This window comes from Pseudochaenichthys georgianus, chromosome 5 (assembly GCF_902827115.2).
Source record: "Pseudochaenichthys georgianus chromosome 5, fPseGeo1.2, whole genome shotgun sequence".
Classification (NCBI taxonomy): domain Eukaryota; kingdom Metazoa; phylum Chordata; class Actinopteri; order Perciformes; family Channichthyidae; genus Pseudochaenichthys; species Pseudochaenichthys georgianus.
This window is the reverse complement of record NC_047507.1, coordinates 8,182,687-8,199,424: the sequence shown is the minus strand read 5'-3', so window position 1 is coordinate 8,199,424 and position 16,738 is coordinate 8,182,687. Positions and strand designations below refer to the sequence as shown.

Below are 16,738 nucleotides of genomic sequence, written 5' to 3'. Positions count from 1 at the left end.
AACAAGGTCTGAACATGTTTCCAACTTCTTAGGACTTATCAAGAAATGAGTCTTACTATTGTCAACTCCATCGGTTGTTAGAAATGATAAGTTTGCTACTTAGATTTGTAAGTATATCTGTCAGATGTATCAGCAGAACATAATTTAAGTTATACCAGGGTGTAACAACAGGTTGAACATTATTTACAGGGTCAATTCCCTAGATATTTATTTTACACTTTTACTCCCCCGTAAGACTTGGAAGTGTTTATGTATTTGTCTTTGCATAACTCCATTTAACTAATAATTGCGATAATATTGTGGATGGATGACACTTGAATAACTGATTGGACTGAATCGGGTATAGCCAGTTTAAATCAGTTGTACTTTGATAACTTTGTGTTTTTTCAGATACAACAATCTGCTGGCGGTCATCTCTCAGAGTCTCGGAGACATCGTGAAGGCTCTGAAAGGTTTGGTGGTGATGTCGTCCGAACTGGAGCTCATGGCCAGCAGCCTGTTCATCAACGTGGTGCCCGATATGTGGAAAGCCAAGGCAAGACACACACGCACGCACACACACACACACACACGGGTTATTGACCTTCTTGATCTCACTTGGTTTGGATGGGATGTTTTTTTTTGTTCTTTACGTTTTTATTAATTTCTTTTCATACATAATGAAATAGTTTTCGCCAATAATCAATTTATTACAAAAATAAAGACACAACAGAACCCCCCCCCCCCCCCCCCCCCCCCCCCAAAAGGAATGGCTCAATGAGAGTCAACATCAAAGATATTTAAAGTCATCACCTTTCAAAATCGTAAGCAAATCTATAGTTTTCTCAGACACACTTTCAATGGATGGGATGTTTTTATAAATTAAGCAACTCTGTAGTCAATATGGATAACTTTAAAGGGACACACACTGAGTCAAGATAAAGGTGTTAGATGTTTTGAAGGTATTGCACGTGCACAGATTACAGCAATGGGCCTTTAACTGAAATAATATTACGACATCCATCTGCGTGTGTCGTACAGTTGGGGGTGACACTTAATCACGTGGGAGTGATTTCAGTGAACAGGGAATCAGATGAACTTCTGCTGACATTTCTGTCCTGCTCTAATAATTCCCGGCTCTGCTTTCTAAGAATACACATGGCGTTCTTTGACGGGCCGTGTGTCTCCCTCCCTCCAGGCCTACCCGTCCCTGAAGCCTCTGGCCTCCTGGGTGTCAGACCTGATTCAGAGGATCAATTTCCTGCAGAAATGGATCTGTGATGGAATTCCACCTGTTTTCTGGATTAGCGGCTTCTTCTTCCCGCAGGCTTTCCTCACAGGAACGCTCCAGAACTACGCCCGCCGCTCTGGCATCTCCATCGACACAATTGGATTTGACTTTGAGGTCAGACAGTAAGATGTTTGTCTGACAACTATTGTTTCACTACTAGCTAAACTACAGCAATGTTTACAGCAGTAATATATCATATATACAAACACACCAAATCTTAATATACTATATACTGTTAAACAATTTGCACATTTTTACTCAACTGTTTTTGTTTATATAAATATTTGTATACGGTTTTATTTAATTTGATCTTTTTTTTACGTTTTTTCATATATTTTTTTGCACATTCTTACTTAAACTTCTTATGTTTATTTTTCAATTTTCATGTATCTTTTATTTTTATTTCATTTTAACCCTGAGATGCATAAGTGGGTATTTTTCTGACCCGGTGAGGTGGTTTTCTTGAAGTATCTTTGCAATTAAAAAATGTCATCATTTCATATTCCAGCTGTTCCTCAAAAAACGTGTTTTGGATATCATGCCATTCAACATTTTAATCTACATTTTAAGAAATTGTAGTTTTTGTATTACTACCCCAAGCTTCCATAAGTGGGTCCAAAATGACCTGCATGCATTTTCTATGGAATCCTCTGGGGAAACGGTTTTTTTCAAAATGTAAAAAAAAGAATAGTGAAATATTTAATATAAAATATTTCTAGTGTGAACTAAAATATAATACTAAACATTATACAAGTGATTTTTCTTAACCAAAATAACAAAAATGGCATACAAACACATATTATTCTAACATGGGTCCTTTTTGACCCACTTATGGAAGAGTGTAGCCACTCAGTCAGTCACTCGTGCATCTAAGGGTTAAAATGGAGCAACTGTAACAAGACCCGATTTCCCCCGGGGTAAATGCAATGTTCTGATTCTAATGGATTACGCTTTCCCACTCTAAACTGACCGTGTTTGAATATCATCGTATTGTCAATTTCATAATATTTCTAAATATATTTATTTATTTTTTGCTGACTGTTACGATGGTATATACTTTAAGGACACTCCTAGGTTAAAACAAATTAAAATGACAGAGCTTGGATGGGGTAATAATACGACAAAAAACTCAAATTACAATCGTTTTTTATGAGAAAATAAACATGAATATTCTCTTGTCATACATTTGTGAGAATAAAGCTCAATGGCCCCCCACCTACAATGCCCCTGATATACGTTAGTGCATCTCTTTTGTCATCCCTTCTTCCCTTCAGGTGATAGAGAAGTTGGCGTCAGAGATAACAGAGAAGCCAGACACAGGCTGCTACATCCACGGCCTCTTCGTAGAGGGCGCTCGCTGGGATAGTGAAGCGGGTCAAATCACTGAATGCAGGCCCAAGGAGCTCTACACAGAGATGGTTCTGATCAGGCTGATCCCCGAACCCAACCGCAAAGCCCCCACCTCGGGGGTCTACATCTGCCCCATCTATAAGACCCTCACACGGGCCGGTCAGTACACACAGGATCATCTAGACTACATTATCATTTCAAATGTATTGTATATTATTTACACACACAAACAAACAAAACAGAACTATGACATAAGGGTTGGGGGGGGGGGCGGGGTGTCGAATTATTGTCTTAATTACATTTTCCCCTGATCTAAATGTATTCTCTATATAACTCTCACTTTTTTATTTCAAAGTGGATCGGCCGAGAATTTTAAGTCCAGGAATTACCTTTTTATTATTATGTAACCCATAATCTGTTCCTATCAAAATCTGAAAGGGAGGAGGCAGCTTTTCCGTACTTAACAGGTTGAGGAACTGACTACATTTACTATTGTAAGATTATATAACGCATGGGTAACAAGTTGATATATTAAATGTGTTTTTTTAGCAAAGGAAATACATCATGAATCCTTTCTCCGTGTTTTTCAGAGTGTCTATAGGTTTTGGGCAGCTCACTCTAGTGTTTGTGTGCATCTCCTTTTTGGTGGTTTTATTACTCACCCAAAATAGACTCCAGTTAGTGTCTTGTTTCACGAAGCGTCTGAAAGTGCTGCTCTGTATTTTCCACCCGCAGCACGTAGCCAACACCTTGTGCTCTCACTTCAGACGGCCCAGAAACCCCTACACTCAGTGCTGGGATGGAAAAACTCTTCATGTAAATGTCCTTATGTCTGAAACTGCTTGTGTGCTTTTGTAGGGACTCTGTCGACCACCGGCCATTCCACCAACTATGTGATGGCAGTGGAGGTGCCGACAGATCAGAGTCAGAGACACTGGATCAAACGGGGAGTCGCCCTCATCTGTGCACTGGACTACTGAATACACACACTCGTATTCATACACAAAAACCCCGGTAAAAAACGGTATTGTTTCACGGCCCACTACAATTATAATTGCAGTTATTGTCAAACAGACACTTTGCACTTTGTCATTAAAATGAGCTCTGTCATAAACTGTTTTCACAATGCCATTAAATGTATATATATATATATATTGTTATGTAAGAGTATTTACTTTGAGTCACTTGGCTAAAAGATTCCTGGACCATACAGTACATCCTCCATCGGTACGTTTTGTTCTAAATCTCGCCTCCTTTACTCTCATTATAAGCCAAACTGAGCTTTTCCCTGCTGGTCTCCACAGTGCTCACTGAACTGAATACCCGTCGTGCTCCTTTAAGACTTCCACTCTGGGCAGGTTGAGAAATATGACTTAACAGTCGGAGGGTGGTGCTTAAACAAACAGTGACAGTGGCTGGCCATGTGAACACAACTGGAGGACTCCAGATCAACGGGCAGCTGAGATCAGCAGAATATCTTCACCACTGCTCAAAGACTGAAGCCTCGATTATATTTCTATGACATTCAAGTTATTTGAAATATCTGGATTTCTCTGAAGAGACAGGCGGGACCGGTTGACAGCATAGTTTTTTTTAAAGAAAAAAAAGGCGGGTATATCAGTTCAGAGAGAGAAACAGTATTGTGTAGTTGAAATTGGTTTTAAAGCTTTTTGTAGATACAGTGGAGTTTGCGTGGGTCCATCCCTGGCCGCGGTGCAGCACAACAGGACGCTCCAGGACTCCGCTCAGCCGTCATCGCATTTCTTTGGTGAATTACTCACGCTTTCCTCCCCGGAGCACCGCCGGTAACAACAAGCCGGTGTCGGAACATGCTCCAAAATGGAAACGAAGAGGAGAAGCCAGTGGAAGCGCCAAAGGCTGAGGCAGAGCAGGACTCCCTCGCCTTCCCCCCCGACGCTGAGTCCACTCACTTCCCCATGCCCGTTCACCCCAAAGTGGACATAAAGCGGCACGCGGTGACAGACGATTATAAAATCTCCACTCAGGTTCTGGGATTAGGAATCAATGGAAAAGTCCTTCAGTGTTTCAACAAGAAGACGGGAGAGAAGTGCGCATTGAAGGTACCGAGGTCACCTGACACTTGTTATAAACAGGGAGTAGGCTAGAGGATAGACCCCACTCAGATCACTTTCAGCACAGTTAGTACTTTAATCATAAAAGTTAAAGTTATGTAGCATAATTTAAAACCTATGAGCATTGTGTGTGTTTTCCAAATCATTATAGCCTACTGGAAAAGTATACTTGCAGTAGTGTAAAGTAATTAAGTACATTTAATCAAGTAGCCTACTGCAATGTATCATAACATAAACACTAAAGCGTCTTTGAGCACCTGTAAAAGCGCTAACAAAATTAATCTATTATTATTATTATTACTCCCACCACATCTTAGAGGTAATTGGTACTTAACCCTAACCCTCCACTTAATTTATTTAATACATATAGTTACTAGTCATTAGGCAGGTTTGGATTAATGATATGAACTATATTAAACACACATACTGTAACTTTAGTTATACCTTCAGTCAATTCACAAGATACCCAGCAGCCTATATAGCCTAGTTCAGTAAAGTTGGAACGATATGGGAGATTCTGATTTCACGGATCAATAACTCATGAACAAAACGTTATTCAGACACAAATGACGTCTCCTAAGTAGCGTGGTAAGGTTGACAACGAACTACCATCACATTTTGATTTAAAAAAAAAAAAAAGCCAATACGCGCCGTCCTCCAAGCTGGACACATTACATTGGTCTCTATCTGCAGCCGCAGAAGAAACGAGTGCTCAGGGACCGTCTGCAAAGTGCAACTCCGAAAAAAGAGAATACAATCATATTCAATCACTATTATACAGCTTATTACTACCAAACTCACTACACACATCAATAGTCTCCTATGTGTCATACTACAGCAAGGAGTTTGGAAGAATATGCTTTTGAATAATTTTGGGGAATATTTATAATGTAAAATCTTCAATAAATATGGCATCATCTTAAATAACTTTACTATTATACAGTATATTTCTACCAAACTCACTATTTGCTTTGTTGTTGTTAGCATCTGGTTAGCTAGCTGCGCTAACGATATTAAAAGCTGTTTCTAAAACAAGGAGAAGGAGAGCTCTCTGCTGTCAGACTGAGAGAGATAACTACAGCTCAGTGAGGTAAGGGACTCTGAGTGTTTAGATAGTTAACTTAAGTCTAGTTATCTCAGTGGGTCTCAAACGTTTTGGTCACCATTTATGAGAATAAATGAAAAACAGTTATGAAATACTATATAACAGTAAAACAAGAATACAGTTTAAAAGGTGAGTGATTTGTAAAATATCCATAAAGAAAAAGATAATCTGTTTACCATAACTTCATTTTGCTCTCAAAGTGCACCAGGTTGATGCATTTAACTTCATTATTTCCAAAAAAAAAAAATCTCCCCGGGGAGCATGCCCCCGGACCCCCCTAGAGGAGGTGAACCCCCCCCCCCCGACTTATAAAATAGCACTTTACCTCTGCTTACACCTATATGCTATTTTATATGCTGTGAGCTGATTATCGAGCCTTCATTGTAAGAGTCGCGGGTACACTGTGTATGTGCGTATTCCACTGTAGCGCCCAGTACATTAATGGGAAACCCTAGTTTGTACATGTTCAATACTTTTGTAACACTGTACACATGAACATTTCTTTTTTCGGTTCACCAAAAAAAATCTCACTCCAAGCTGAACTCAAAATGTTGGCAGCCCTGTATAAAGTAATGATAATAGCTACTTCTTCCACCACTGCCTGTCATTAAACGTGTCCTTAGACTTGAAGTATTTTTACTATACCCTGCTGAAAAAAACAGGTGACCAGCCAGTAGATCGGTTGGCTGGTTTAGAGGGGTTTTGGACACTTTAGGTGACCAGCATACATTGGTATGATTATTTAAACCAGAGAACATAAATATATTACCAAGATTCATTGTGTCATGTATTCTGGTATCTACCAAAATAAAGACATTGTATAGTGTTCATAACAGTATTTTAATTTAATAAATAGCTAGTTAATATAATAAAATACACAGTAACAATACACTAATTATACAAAGAACAACCAACCTGCAAATCAACCTATACATCAAAATAAATATATTATATAAAACAGGTGCATTCGATTTAAAATAAAAGTAATAAATAGAATTCAATATTTAAATGGTAACAAAAACAGTAACACTATGTATGATTAGAAAAAGGCAACAAAGAAAGTGTTTTTTGTTTTTCCTTGTTCATGTCCATAATGTTTCCCGTTGTGTAGCGTCCAGCCTTTCCCAATCTGGCCTGCACTTCTGTCTGCTGAAGCCACTTCTTGAAGCAAACTGAAAAGAAATGTACAGATATAAGTACACTGTAAAAAGAAAACTTGACATTTTACGTTAACATGTGGTTGGCATAGACGTTACAGTCAACAATTGCTTATGGTGAATTACAATGGCAAAAACAAATAGAGCTAGTGTACACGTGCAGCTGTATTGGGAAATAGAAGAATCGGATCAGGATTCGGTATTGGCAGACAATCAATATCAAATGAATCGGATCATCATTAGCATCAGCATTTGATCACCTGTGTCGACTTGCAGCCTAAATACAAAGATAACTCCACTCCTCGGCCTTGGTAGAACTAGTGTCCGAGTCATAGGGTCCAGCACTGACTGAAGACATGTGGAACAGAGTCATGGGGTCCAGCACTGACTGAAGACATGTGGAACAGAGTCATAGGGTCCAGCACTGACTGAAGACATGTGGAACAGAGTCATAGGGTCCAGCACTGACTGAAGACATGTGGAACAGAGTCATAGGGTCCAGCACTGACTGAAGACATGTGGAACAGAGTCATAGGGTCCAGCACTGACTGAAGACATGTGGAACAGAGTCATAGGGTCCAGCACTGACTGAAGACATGTGGAACAGAGTCATAGGGTCCAGCACTGACTGAAGACATGTGGAACAGAGTCATAGGGTCCAGCACTGACTGAAGACATGTGGAACAGAGTCATAGGGTCCAGCACTGACTGAAGACATGTGGAACAGAGGACAGGCATGGTTCCATGTTCAGGAAACTGGAACTTTGAACAGGTGTTTTCATATTTTCTGCCTGAAGATTCACAAGTTCTTGATCAGGTGTTTGATGTGGGCTGGCACGATCCTTTCTGCAGCGATGAATAAATAAAACAAAGAAAACATTATTAATAATAGTAATGATGGTAACAACGATAATATTAGTATAACTATTTATATAGCACGTACACAATTGCAAAGTGATTCTCACAACAAAAATAAAGAACAAAACAATACCAACAATGAAAAAACTAATTATTATAAGAGTGTTAAGAGACAAAGAAATGCTAAGCATTCTGAGAGGCCGACTACAAAAGGTAGACTCAGCAGTCCCAATAGATGCTGTTGTATACAAAGAAATATAATAGATCCAGATGTCTTCTATTTTGTGTTGGAGGATTTGTTTTATTGATTGCTGATGTTTTTTTACAATTATAACAAAAAGATTATTAATTGGAATTGGAATCAAAAAGATTGCAAATCATAGTTTTAATAAAATCACTAGCAATATAGAGTTTATTCAGCAGTAAAGCATTTCAATCAGGAGAGACGTGATGTATGGAATACATGTTTATTATCGGTCACATTATATAAATGAAACATAATGATGACAGTTTATAACAAGTGAATGAAATGGTGTTTTGGCGATTAGGTCCAGGTTTTATAGGACATCATTCGGGAAGGGAAAGAACCGTTTCCGATGAACCCCCCCGGGTCTAGACACTGGTGGTGGTGATAAGTGGTTAGGTCCGGTTGGAAGGGAGGAGGTTAATCTTGGCTCTGAGTTGGAAGCAGGAGGCGAAGGGGTGGAGGAGGGTTGCGCGTTGACGCCTGGAAGACAGCTGATAGGAAAGGGGAGAGCAGATATAGAGGGATTAACAGGTGCGATGATTAGGCTTGTGAATGGAGGGAAGTGATAGGTTGGCTAAGGAGTGGCGCTCTCTCATCTAGTGAAGGGAGCGAGTATTGCCATGACGTGCAATACGGAGTGATAGGTCTTCCTGCCTGAACTTGCGCTAAGCTTCATTAAATTGCTAAATTAACGTACACTGCTACGGCCCGTCCACACGGCGGCGCGCGTTGAAGCTTCAATGCTTCTTCCCATTCACATTGAATGGGGTGACGTCACGCTTTGCCGAACTGCATTGTGGTTCCGTCGCTTCGCGTTGCTCGCTTCAAAAGTTGAGAAAAGTTCACATTTTGAAGCTTCGACGGAAGCGTCAGCCAATCAAATCATATCCCAGTACAAGCTCTAGCCAATCAAACCGTGTGCTTGTGTGTCCGGGGCGGGAGATTCATGTGATTGGTTGTTAGTCGAGTTTCAGACACGCCCACCGGCAAGCGACAACGCACGCCGCCGTGTGGACGCTGCGTTAGTGCCAGTCAAAACCATGTTTTATATCGCTTTGTTTCAACCACTGCCGTTCCCCCGTGTCCCGCCCTCTCTGTCTGTCTGTGTCTGTTTCAGTTTCGCCAGTAAGACTGCGGGTAGACCAGCATAAATACCAGCTTCACCAGCATAGCCCAGCATCCATCTTAAGCTGGTCTATGCTGGTTTTTTCAGCAGGGTTTTTAACGTGCAAACTAGTCAGTCAGCTTGGATTAACATCCAGAGCATTTAAAGTATTAACTTTTTTGTTATCAATCTGTTGTGATTTAGACCAAGAACTGACAACACACGGATAAATGATTAGTGTTGTATTTTTATTCTACAAATGTAATTGTGTCCTATGTTATTAGCGTCAGCTTGATACGGAAGCATTATGGTGTCATTATGTGGTTATGTGTTTGGATCGTAGAGCTGAAAAGGGGCTTTACTGTGTAGCAAGGATTTAAACACGTTGACCCTTAGTGAGGTCAGGTTTCTATCACATGAACACTGGACTCAAACTTAAACTGAAGCTTGTCATCGTGACAAACAAAACATCTTTGAATAGTCTACCAGTGACAGTGCACTGACCTACTCTAATACTGCTTGTGTTTATATTTTGAATGACAGGTATTCAAGGCTCTGCATATGCACCTGCTCATCATGTAGTGTACATGTAGTGTACTTGCTCTACATGTGGACAGGCTGAATGTGATATGTGGGATCTCAGCCTATCACTGGATCAGATGCAGGTTAAGGGCACACAGTCCCCCAGCCATATGCCATGATATGTTTGGCTGCTTCAAGGGGACTTTTGACACCATGTTCAGGGAGCATGTGGAAACTAGGGCATGCCTTCGTACACGGGTAGGGGCACACACGCAGGGGTCGTCAGGCTGTCACTACTGGGGCACAGACTCCGACAGATTAATTGGCTTACAGTAATCCATCCGGATCTGAGCTGTCAAAGCAGGCAGCAGCAGCAGCAGAGCGGCAGGCCGGGGGATGAGAAAGAGAAACAGAGGATGTGAAAACGAGTGAAGGAAATAGCCACAGTAAAGGGGAACTCAAAAAATGTATAAATGCCAAGAGGAATAGAGTACTTGATGTCATTTTCGTTGACCTGACACCTTAAAGGCGCCCTATTATGCTTTTGGGGTTTTTCCTTTTCCTGTAGTGTGTTATATAGGTTTTGTAAATGGTCTGCAAAGGCTAACATCCCAAAGTTCAAGGTTCTTTATTTGTCATACGAACATAGCTACAGAGTAGGGCAGCTCGATTATGACAAAAATCATAATCTCGACTATTTGGGTCAATAATTGATATCACGATTATTAAAAAACGATTATCCATTTACTTTGAAAACATCCATTTATTGAAAAAAAAATTGAACAGTATGTTTTTAACAGTTGATTACCCTGAACTTTATTATTCAACTGAAAAACCAATAAAAACAAAATTAATTAAAATAAATAATCGTTTTATTTCGATTATGTTGTTTTCATAATCGTTGCAAGCCAAAATCGTAATTGCGATTAAAATATGATTAATTGAGCAGCCCTACTGCAGAGTAGTTATGTCGATGAAAATCTTAGGTCACAGGCTTCTCCAACAGTGCGACACAATAACACAGAACAACAGAAAAATATAAAATATAAAAAGTAATTATTAAAAAAGTAAATACAAAAAGAAAAATAGTTTAGAAATAGTGTAAAGAGTCTATATGCAAGCTATTGGAATGATATATTAGATAAATAGATAAATAATTACTAAGTAGCAGATGAATGTTAGGGATGTTGTTTCAACAGTTCAGGTGTTTAAGAGTCTTATGGCCTGTGGGATGAAACTGTCCCTGAGTCTGGTGGCTTTAGTCCGGATGCTGCGGTAACGCCTGCCAGACGCCAGCAGACTGAACAGTTTGTGGCTGGGGTGATGGGGGTCTTTGATAATCCGGAGGGCTTTCTTCCTGAGCCGCTGGGAGTAGAGGTCCTCCATGGATGGCAGCTCCGTCCTGATGTTGCAGTTTTCACCACGCTCTGTAAAGCCTTACGATTGAGGGCGGTGCAGCTGTTCACGTCAGAGGGAGTTTCTCTCCAACACACCCCCTTGTTAAATTAAAGGTGGGGTAGGTACGTTTGAGAAACCGGCTCGAGATCGCTAGAATTTGAAAATACACAACCGGAGAAAATCTGCCACTTCCTTATAGAGCCCCTCCTCCAACACACACGAACGCGCACATGACCAATGAGGGCACGAGATAAGTTTGTGCCCCGATGGAAGGCTGACAGGCAGGTAGGCCATGTACTTTTTACAGTATTACGGCTTCTACAGATGACATTTGTTTATGGATTTTTTGTCAAAGCACTTCAGATATTCATTGCTATCGGGATGTTAAGAGCATTCCATGGAATATAACAAAGTGTATCTCGAGCCGGTTTCTGAAACTTACCTACCCACCTTTAACGTCTTCCAAATTTAGATTATTTCACAAGTTTAAAGACTACCTCTACAGCACCATGTGGGGCCGAGTGGTTCCGAAATGAGATCAGAGAGGATGAAAAAGTGTGACAACATTTTTAATTTTTGCCACTTGCTAACTTTAATCTGATAGTTATTTATTTGTTATGTCAGATAATGCTGCATCGATTAGGTAACTAAACTATTTTTAATGCAAACATTTCAGAAAATGTTGTTTCCAAACTCTCAAATATGGAGATTACCTGCGTTTCTTTTAAATATCATATTTAACTGAATGTCTTTGGATTGTGGACGGATAAAACAAGACATTTAAAGCCGTCAGAACTTTGAGAAACTGGGATGGAGATCTTTACTGATAAATGTATCATCACAAATAACTGTTAGTTGTCGTAGAAAATTTTGGTTGGCTATTACGAGAACGTGTGGGTTAATCTGTGCAAAGGCTTTTGTCCGCGGAGTCATATTGACTGAAGCCTGGTGGCGGACAGACTTCAGCTCCCACCACAGAAAGCTAGCAGCAGGTCAGGGGGACCCCGGCTTGGAGAGAGCACCACACACCCACCAACACTCTGTGCGTCTGAACACCTTTGGCTCTCTGAAGGCTCTGTTAAAAGGACTGAGAGACGACAAAGGAAGCACTCAGGATGCCAGTCGCTCTTGTGTTGCTTGTGAGTTGTATCGTACGGTAATAAGTGTCACATGATAGAGTTTTTATTGCCCTTTCCCCTTACTTTTTATCACAAGGAAAAGGAAAGCACAAAGGAAATAATCAAGAGTGTTTGATGTGGAGGTGGGGGGGGGCTTTTTAATTAAGTGTGTCTCTGAGCGCTAAGCGTAATGGATGGTGGAGCTTTAATCCACTTTGCTGCAGCAGCGCTGGAGGGAAGCCATCCTCATCCTGTAATTCACTTACAGTCACCAGGACTCTTCAAACTTGGACAAGGACCTGCGAGAGTTCACGGCTGTCCTCTTGAACATCCTCCCCCCTCCCCTAAGCGTTAATACCATTGGAAGCACGTACAGTGTGTGGCTGCTGATTGTTCCATTTCAGCCTGAAGGGCCTTCCAGCTTAGCGCATGGAAAGCTGTACAGACTACCTTAGGCAACATATTACCTTCAGCGCTTTTGTGGGCACATCTGGGTTTCATCTGAGACATGGGCGGGTCTAGAGGCCGGCCAACAGGGGTCGGTGCCTCTGTAACACTGAGCTCGGACCCCCTTGTGGCTCCCATCAAAAGAAGGCCCATGACGGTGCATGTTGTATCGTTGCAGCGAATACTGTGCTGTAACTTTAGAAACAAAATGAGGGAATGTGTTATTTTTTTGGGCGCTATGAGTTATACTGAACTTATACAATAGAAATGTTGATCTTTTTTCCCACACATTATGTAACTGGCCCCAGCACGGCCCGCCCAAGTGAAATTGGTCTTGAAATGCCACGGTTTTAGGACCTAATCTGTCTCCTTGGTTTGTTCAGACAATCCATGAAAGAGATCTTGTGTGAAGAAAAAAACTGCAGTTTAAATCTCGCACTGGCTCACTCCAGGGAACTGATGCAGTTAAACAAGTTAATCCGTCCCAGAGGTTTATGTTTGTGAGTCTCCATTGACTCTCTTTAGCTGCTCACTGTGTTAAGCTCTGTATCTGAGAGCATGCAAGAAGCCGGCCGCACAACTGAAGCCCCATGAGGGCGGTGGTGGCGAAGTCGATAGGGACTTGGCTTGGCAACTGGAAGGTCACCAGTTCAAGTCCCGGAAAGACCAAGTGCTACCGAGGTGTCCCTGAGCAAGGCACCGTTCCCCACACTGCTGGTCCTCACTTTCAAAGCCCTCCACCATCTGGCACCCTCTACCAACCACCCCGGCCCCTCAGATCCACCTCAGCCGGTTTGCTTTCCATCCCCAAGGCCAAACTCCAAAGCTCTGGAACTCTCTCCCCCAATATCTCCGTGAGTCTGAGCCCCTCACCTTGTTCCAGTCCCGCCTCAAAACCCACCTCTTCAACTCTGTATCCATAAGCCCCCCCCCTCTCAATCAACTTCCTCCTGACTTTTCTGTTTTGTTTTGTTTCTTTTTGGCTTTGTCTTTGTTTGTCTACCCTCCCTCCCAAATGTAAAGCGTCTTTGGGTTCAGAAAAGCGCTATAGAAATAAAATATATTATTATTACTGCTCCCCGGGCGCCGTACATAATGGCAGCCCACTGCTCCTAACACTAGGATGGGTCAAATGCAGAGAAACCGTTCCGTTACATGCTACCTGACTGTGTAATGACGATAAGTTGAATATATCTATGAGGTGGTTTTGAATGAATTCAAACGAGTTCCTCTGTCGTTGAAGATCTTTAAATCATTCAAAAATGTTGAGTTGGGGTCCGTCACTGCTGTCTGTTCGGCTTGCACAACACAGAGGGGCGTAAGATAAGGTAGCACTTTATATCTCCAGGGTTATTGATGAGCTGCTGTTGCAATACAAAGGGCCATTTTAGAAACCTAAAATAACAATTAAGTGCAAATCTTAATTGCATACAAAAGCCAAAAAGGTAAGCACATAATATATACATGTCGACAGGAAGGATCTTATGAGAGATAGATGTGAATCTTAATACTCGGATGTTAAGTAAGTGCGCAGATGTTAATGTTTGTATTGCATTGTGGGAACATTCACTGGGCATGCTACTCATACGGTTGTGTTTACAGTACCCTTCAGTTTCCCTGTGATGTTAAGGAAAAGTCCAGTTGTGTATTTGGGGAGGTGTTTGATCTTTGGGGCTTTAACGTTTTTTAGAATTGTATTATAAACGTGCAAACAATGACACATTATTATTAGTGCTGTCAAAATTATCGCGTTAACGGCGGTAATTAATTTTTTGAATTAATTGCGTTAAAATATTTAACGCATTTAACTCATGTGCAGAATGGCCCACCCCATACGTGCCATTAGTGGCAGCGCCAGGGTATGGCTGGGGTAGGCTACAGCCATACCAAGAAATGGCTTAGCCCCACCATGAACAATGATGTTAAAGTAAGCAAAATAAAGTCTGCCAACTCGCGGAGTAAATTGCACAGACAGCAGTTAGTAAGATTGATTTCAGTAGCCACGGTTTTGAAAACTTTTGTCACGTAGTGATCGTCTTCTCAATAGAACATCTTTGATAACGGCGTGGTGTTGTTGCAGGAAGTCCCGACGCAGAATACTTTTGCTGTAGTACAGGGCAGAGCCATATAATAGTAATAATATGGCTCTGGTACAGGGGTGCACATAATAACTGGTACGCAGGGTATGTGCCTAATCTGAAATGCGTACCGTCACTTGTGTCACAAAGCGCATTTGCGTACCGACGTACTTGTGAAGCTCCAGAAGGCGGTTAGATCACCGGACGACAGAGTCGGTCTCCGTGTGCACAGTCAGGGCTGCTGTTAACGTCGGTCTGTACAACGGAACTGTGCCAAAACTACGCCAACCGGCTGCGGAGGGAGACTCCCCCCTTCACTGGAGAACTGCGCTAAAACAGCTGATCACAACGTTCACACTCTGTGGTCACGAAGTACTCCACTAGCCCCCCCCTCTGTCGACTTTCCTGAAGTACTCCCCCGTTGATAGAAATCAACACGTAATGAATTAAGACCCCACGGTTTGATGATTGATAGGTGTGTGGGCTGTCTTTCATTTTGGCACGCAGAAAAATGTTATAATAAACATAGATACTGTATGTTAAATGGATATATCCGCCTTCTTTCATTTATCTTTCCATTCCCACAACAATATACATAAATAAATGACATATTTTGGACATAGTTCGAAAGGTGATTAATCATGATTAATTAATTTTTAAGCTGTGATTAATCTGATTACAATTTTTAATCGTTTGACAGCCCTAATTATTATATAACTTCTTCCTTGCTTCTTAAAGTCTTCCTGCGAGCTGTGTGGATGCAGGAATGGCATTTGTTGGTCACTCCAATACTTTGGCCAGACCCCGAATATCTCAACAACGTCAGGACTTATTGCCATGAAATTTAGCGCAGACATTCACACAGGGGGTCCGCGGGGTCTTAAAAAGTATTAAAAGTCAATCAATTTAGCGAAAATTAAGGCTATTAAAAAGTATTACACGGCATTTTCCCAAGGTATTACATTTTGTAGCTTGTTTCCAGTAAGTATCTAAATGGTCCAAAGAGGTTGTATTCTACAGTCTGCCTGAATGTAATCATTGCGTAGGTGTGTAGTGTGATTCTGTGTAGTTTATTTATGGCATCCCGTTGGATTGGACGTCATCTGAACAGGACATCGCACGCTCACTGCTTGATAGCACGAAGGTCCGTTTGCGCCGGTTGTTAAACAACGTCGTTATGGGGAAATGCAAGTCTGCGTCCAAATGGTTGGAAGATAAGGAGGAAGGACACTCAATACTGTATATAGTCAATGTGAGGTGAAGTGTGTCGCCAAGGTAACCGGTTAAAACTCCAAGTGGCGTTGAGGTCTTAAAATGTACGGAAAGGGTCTTAAAAAAGGTCTTAAAAGGTCTTACATGTGACTTCAGGACTCCTGCACACACCCTGAAACAAGATGCCCGGAGAACGAATCAAAGTCATTATAAAACCCTGACCAAGCAGCCACATGTGTGATGTTCATGTTCTCAGGACGAAGTGGAATAAGTGGGGATCCCTCTCTGTGGCTTTACGTCAGTTTAAAGGGGCCCTATTATGCTTTTTGGGGATTTGGGTTTTATAAACTGCTTTTCGTTATAGTTCATGACCTTTCAACAACATCACAATTGTAACTACTAAATGTTGCTATTACAAGAAGACATCAGTACTAAGTAGACCACAGAATTTAAAATAGACTTAGAGTTACAAATAGACTTTGAAATAGCAGTGAGCTGAACTAATCTCAGTTTTAAATCTTAAATTGGTCTACATGTTAGAAAAGCAGCTATGATTTGTGTAAACAGCCATCATGAGGAAAAGTATATCAACTCTCAATGATGAACTGTATAACACTTCCTAGACCACTTTGCTGTAGACGTTATGAGCAGCGCTTTATTGGTAGACCTTTTTATCAAGACATACAGTGTGGCGCTCTGAGAGAGTAATATTTAATAGACTGTCAACATGGTGGAGCCATAAGACTGTGTGTGTGTGTGTGTGTGTGTGTGTGTGTGT

At 41.3% G+C, this 16,738-nt stretch overlaps 2 protein-coding genes across 2 annotated transcripts in view; both read left to right on the top strand.

Annotated features, from left to right (window-relative positions):
• Window positions 1-375: 375 nt before the first annotated feature.
• LOC117446090 (dynein axonemal heavy chain 1-like) lies at window positions 376-3,771 on the top strand. The gene is made up of 4 exons (XM_034082090.2): window positions 376-535; window positions 1,178-1,384; window positions 2,545-2,779; window positions 3,479-3,771. The coding sequence occupies exons 1-4, from the start codon at window positions 464-466 to the stop codon at window positions 3,598-3,600; spliced, it is 636 nt and encodes a 211-aa protein (XP_033937981.2). The 5' UTR covers window positions 376-463; the 3' UTR covers window positions 3,601-3,771.
• A 245-nt stretch (window positions 3,772-4,016) lies between these two features.
• The window catches only part of mapkapk3 (MAPK activated protein kinase 3), a 30,467-nt gene continuing 17,745 nt past the window's right edge, over window positions 4,017-16,738 (top strand). The window contains exon 1 of the mRNA XM_034083055.2: window positions 4,017-4,701. Within this exon, the coding sequence (XP_033938946.1) occupies window positions 4,450-4,701 (252 nt within the window). The 5' untranslated portion in view covers window positions 4,017-4,449. The remainder of the gene's footprint in view (window positions 4,702-16,738) is intronic.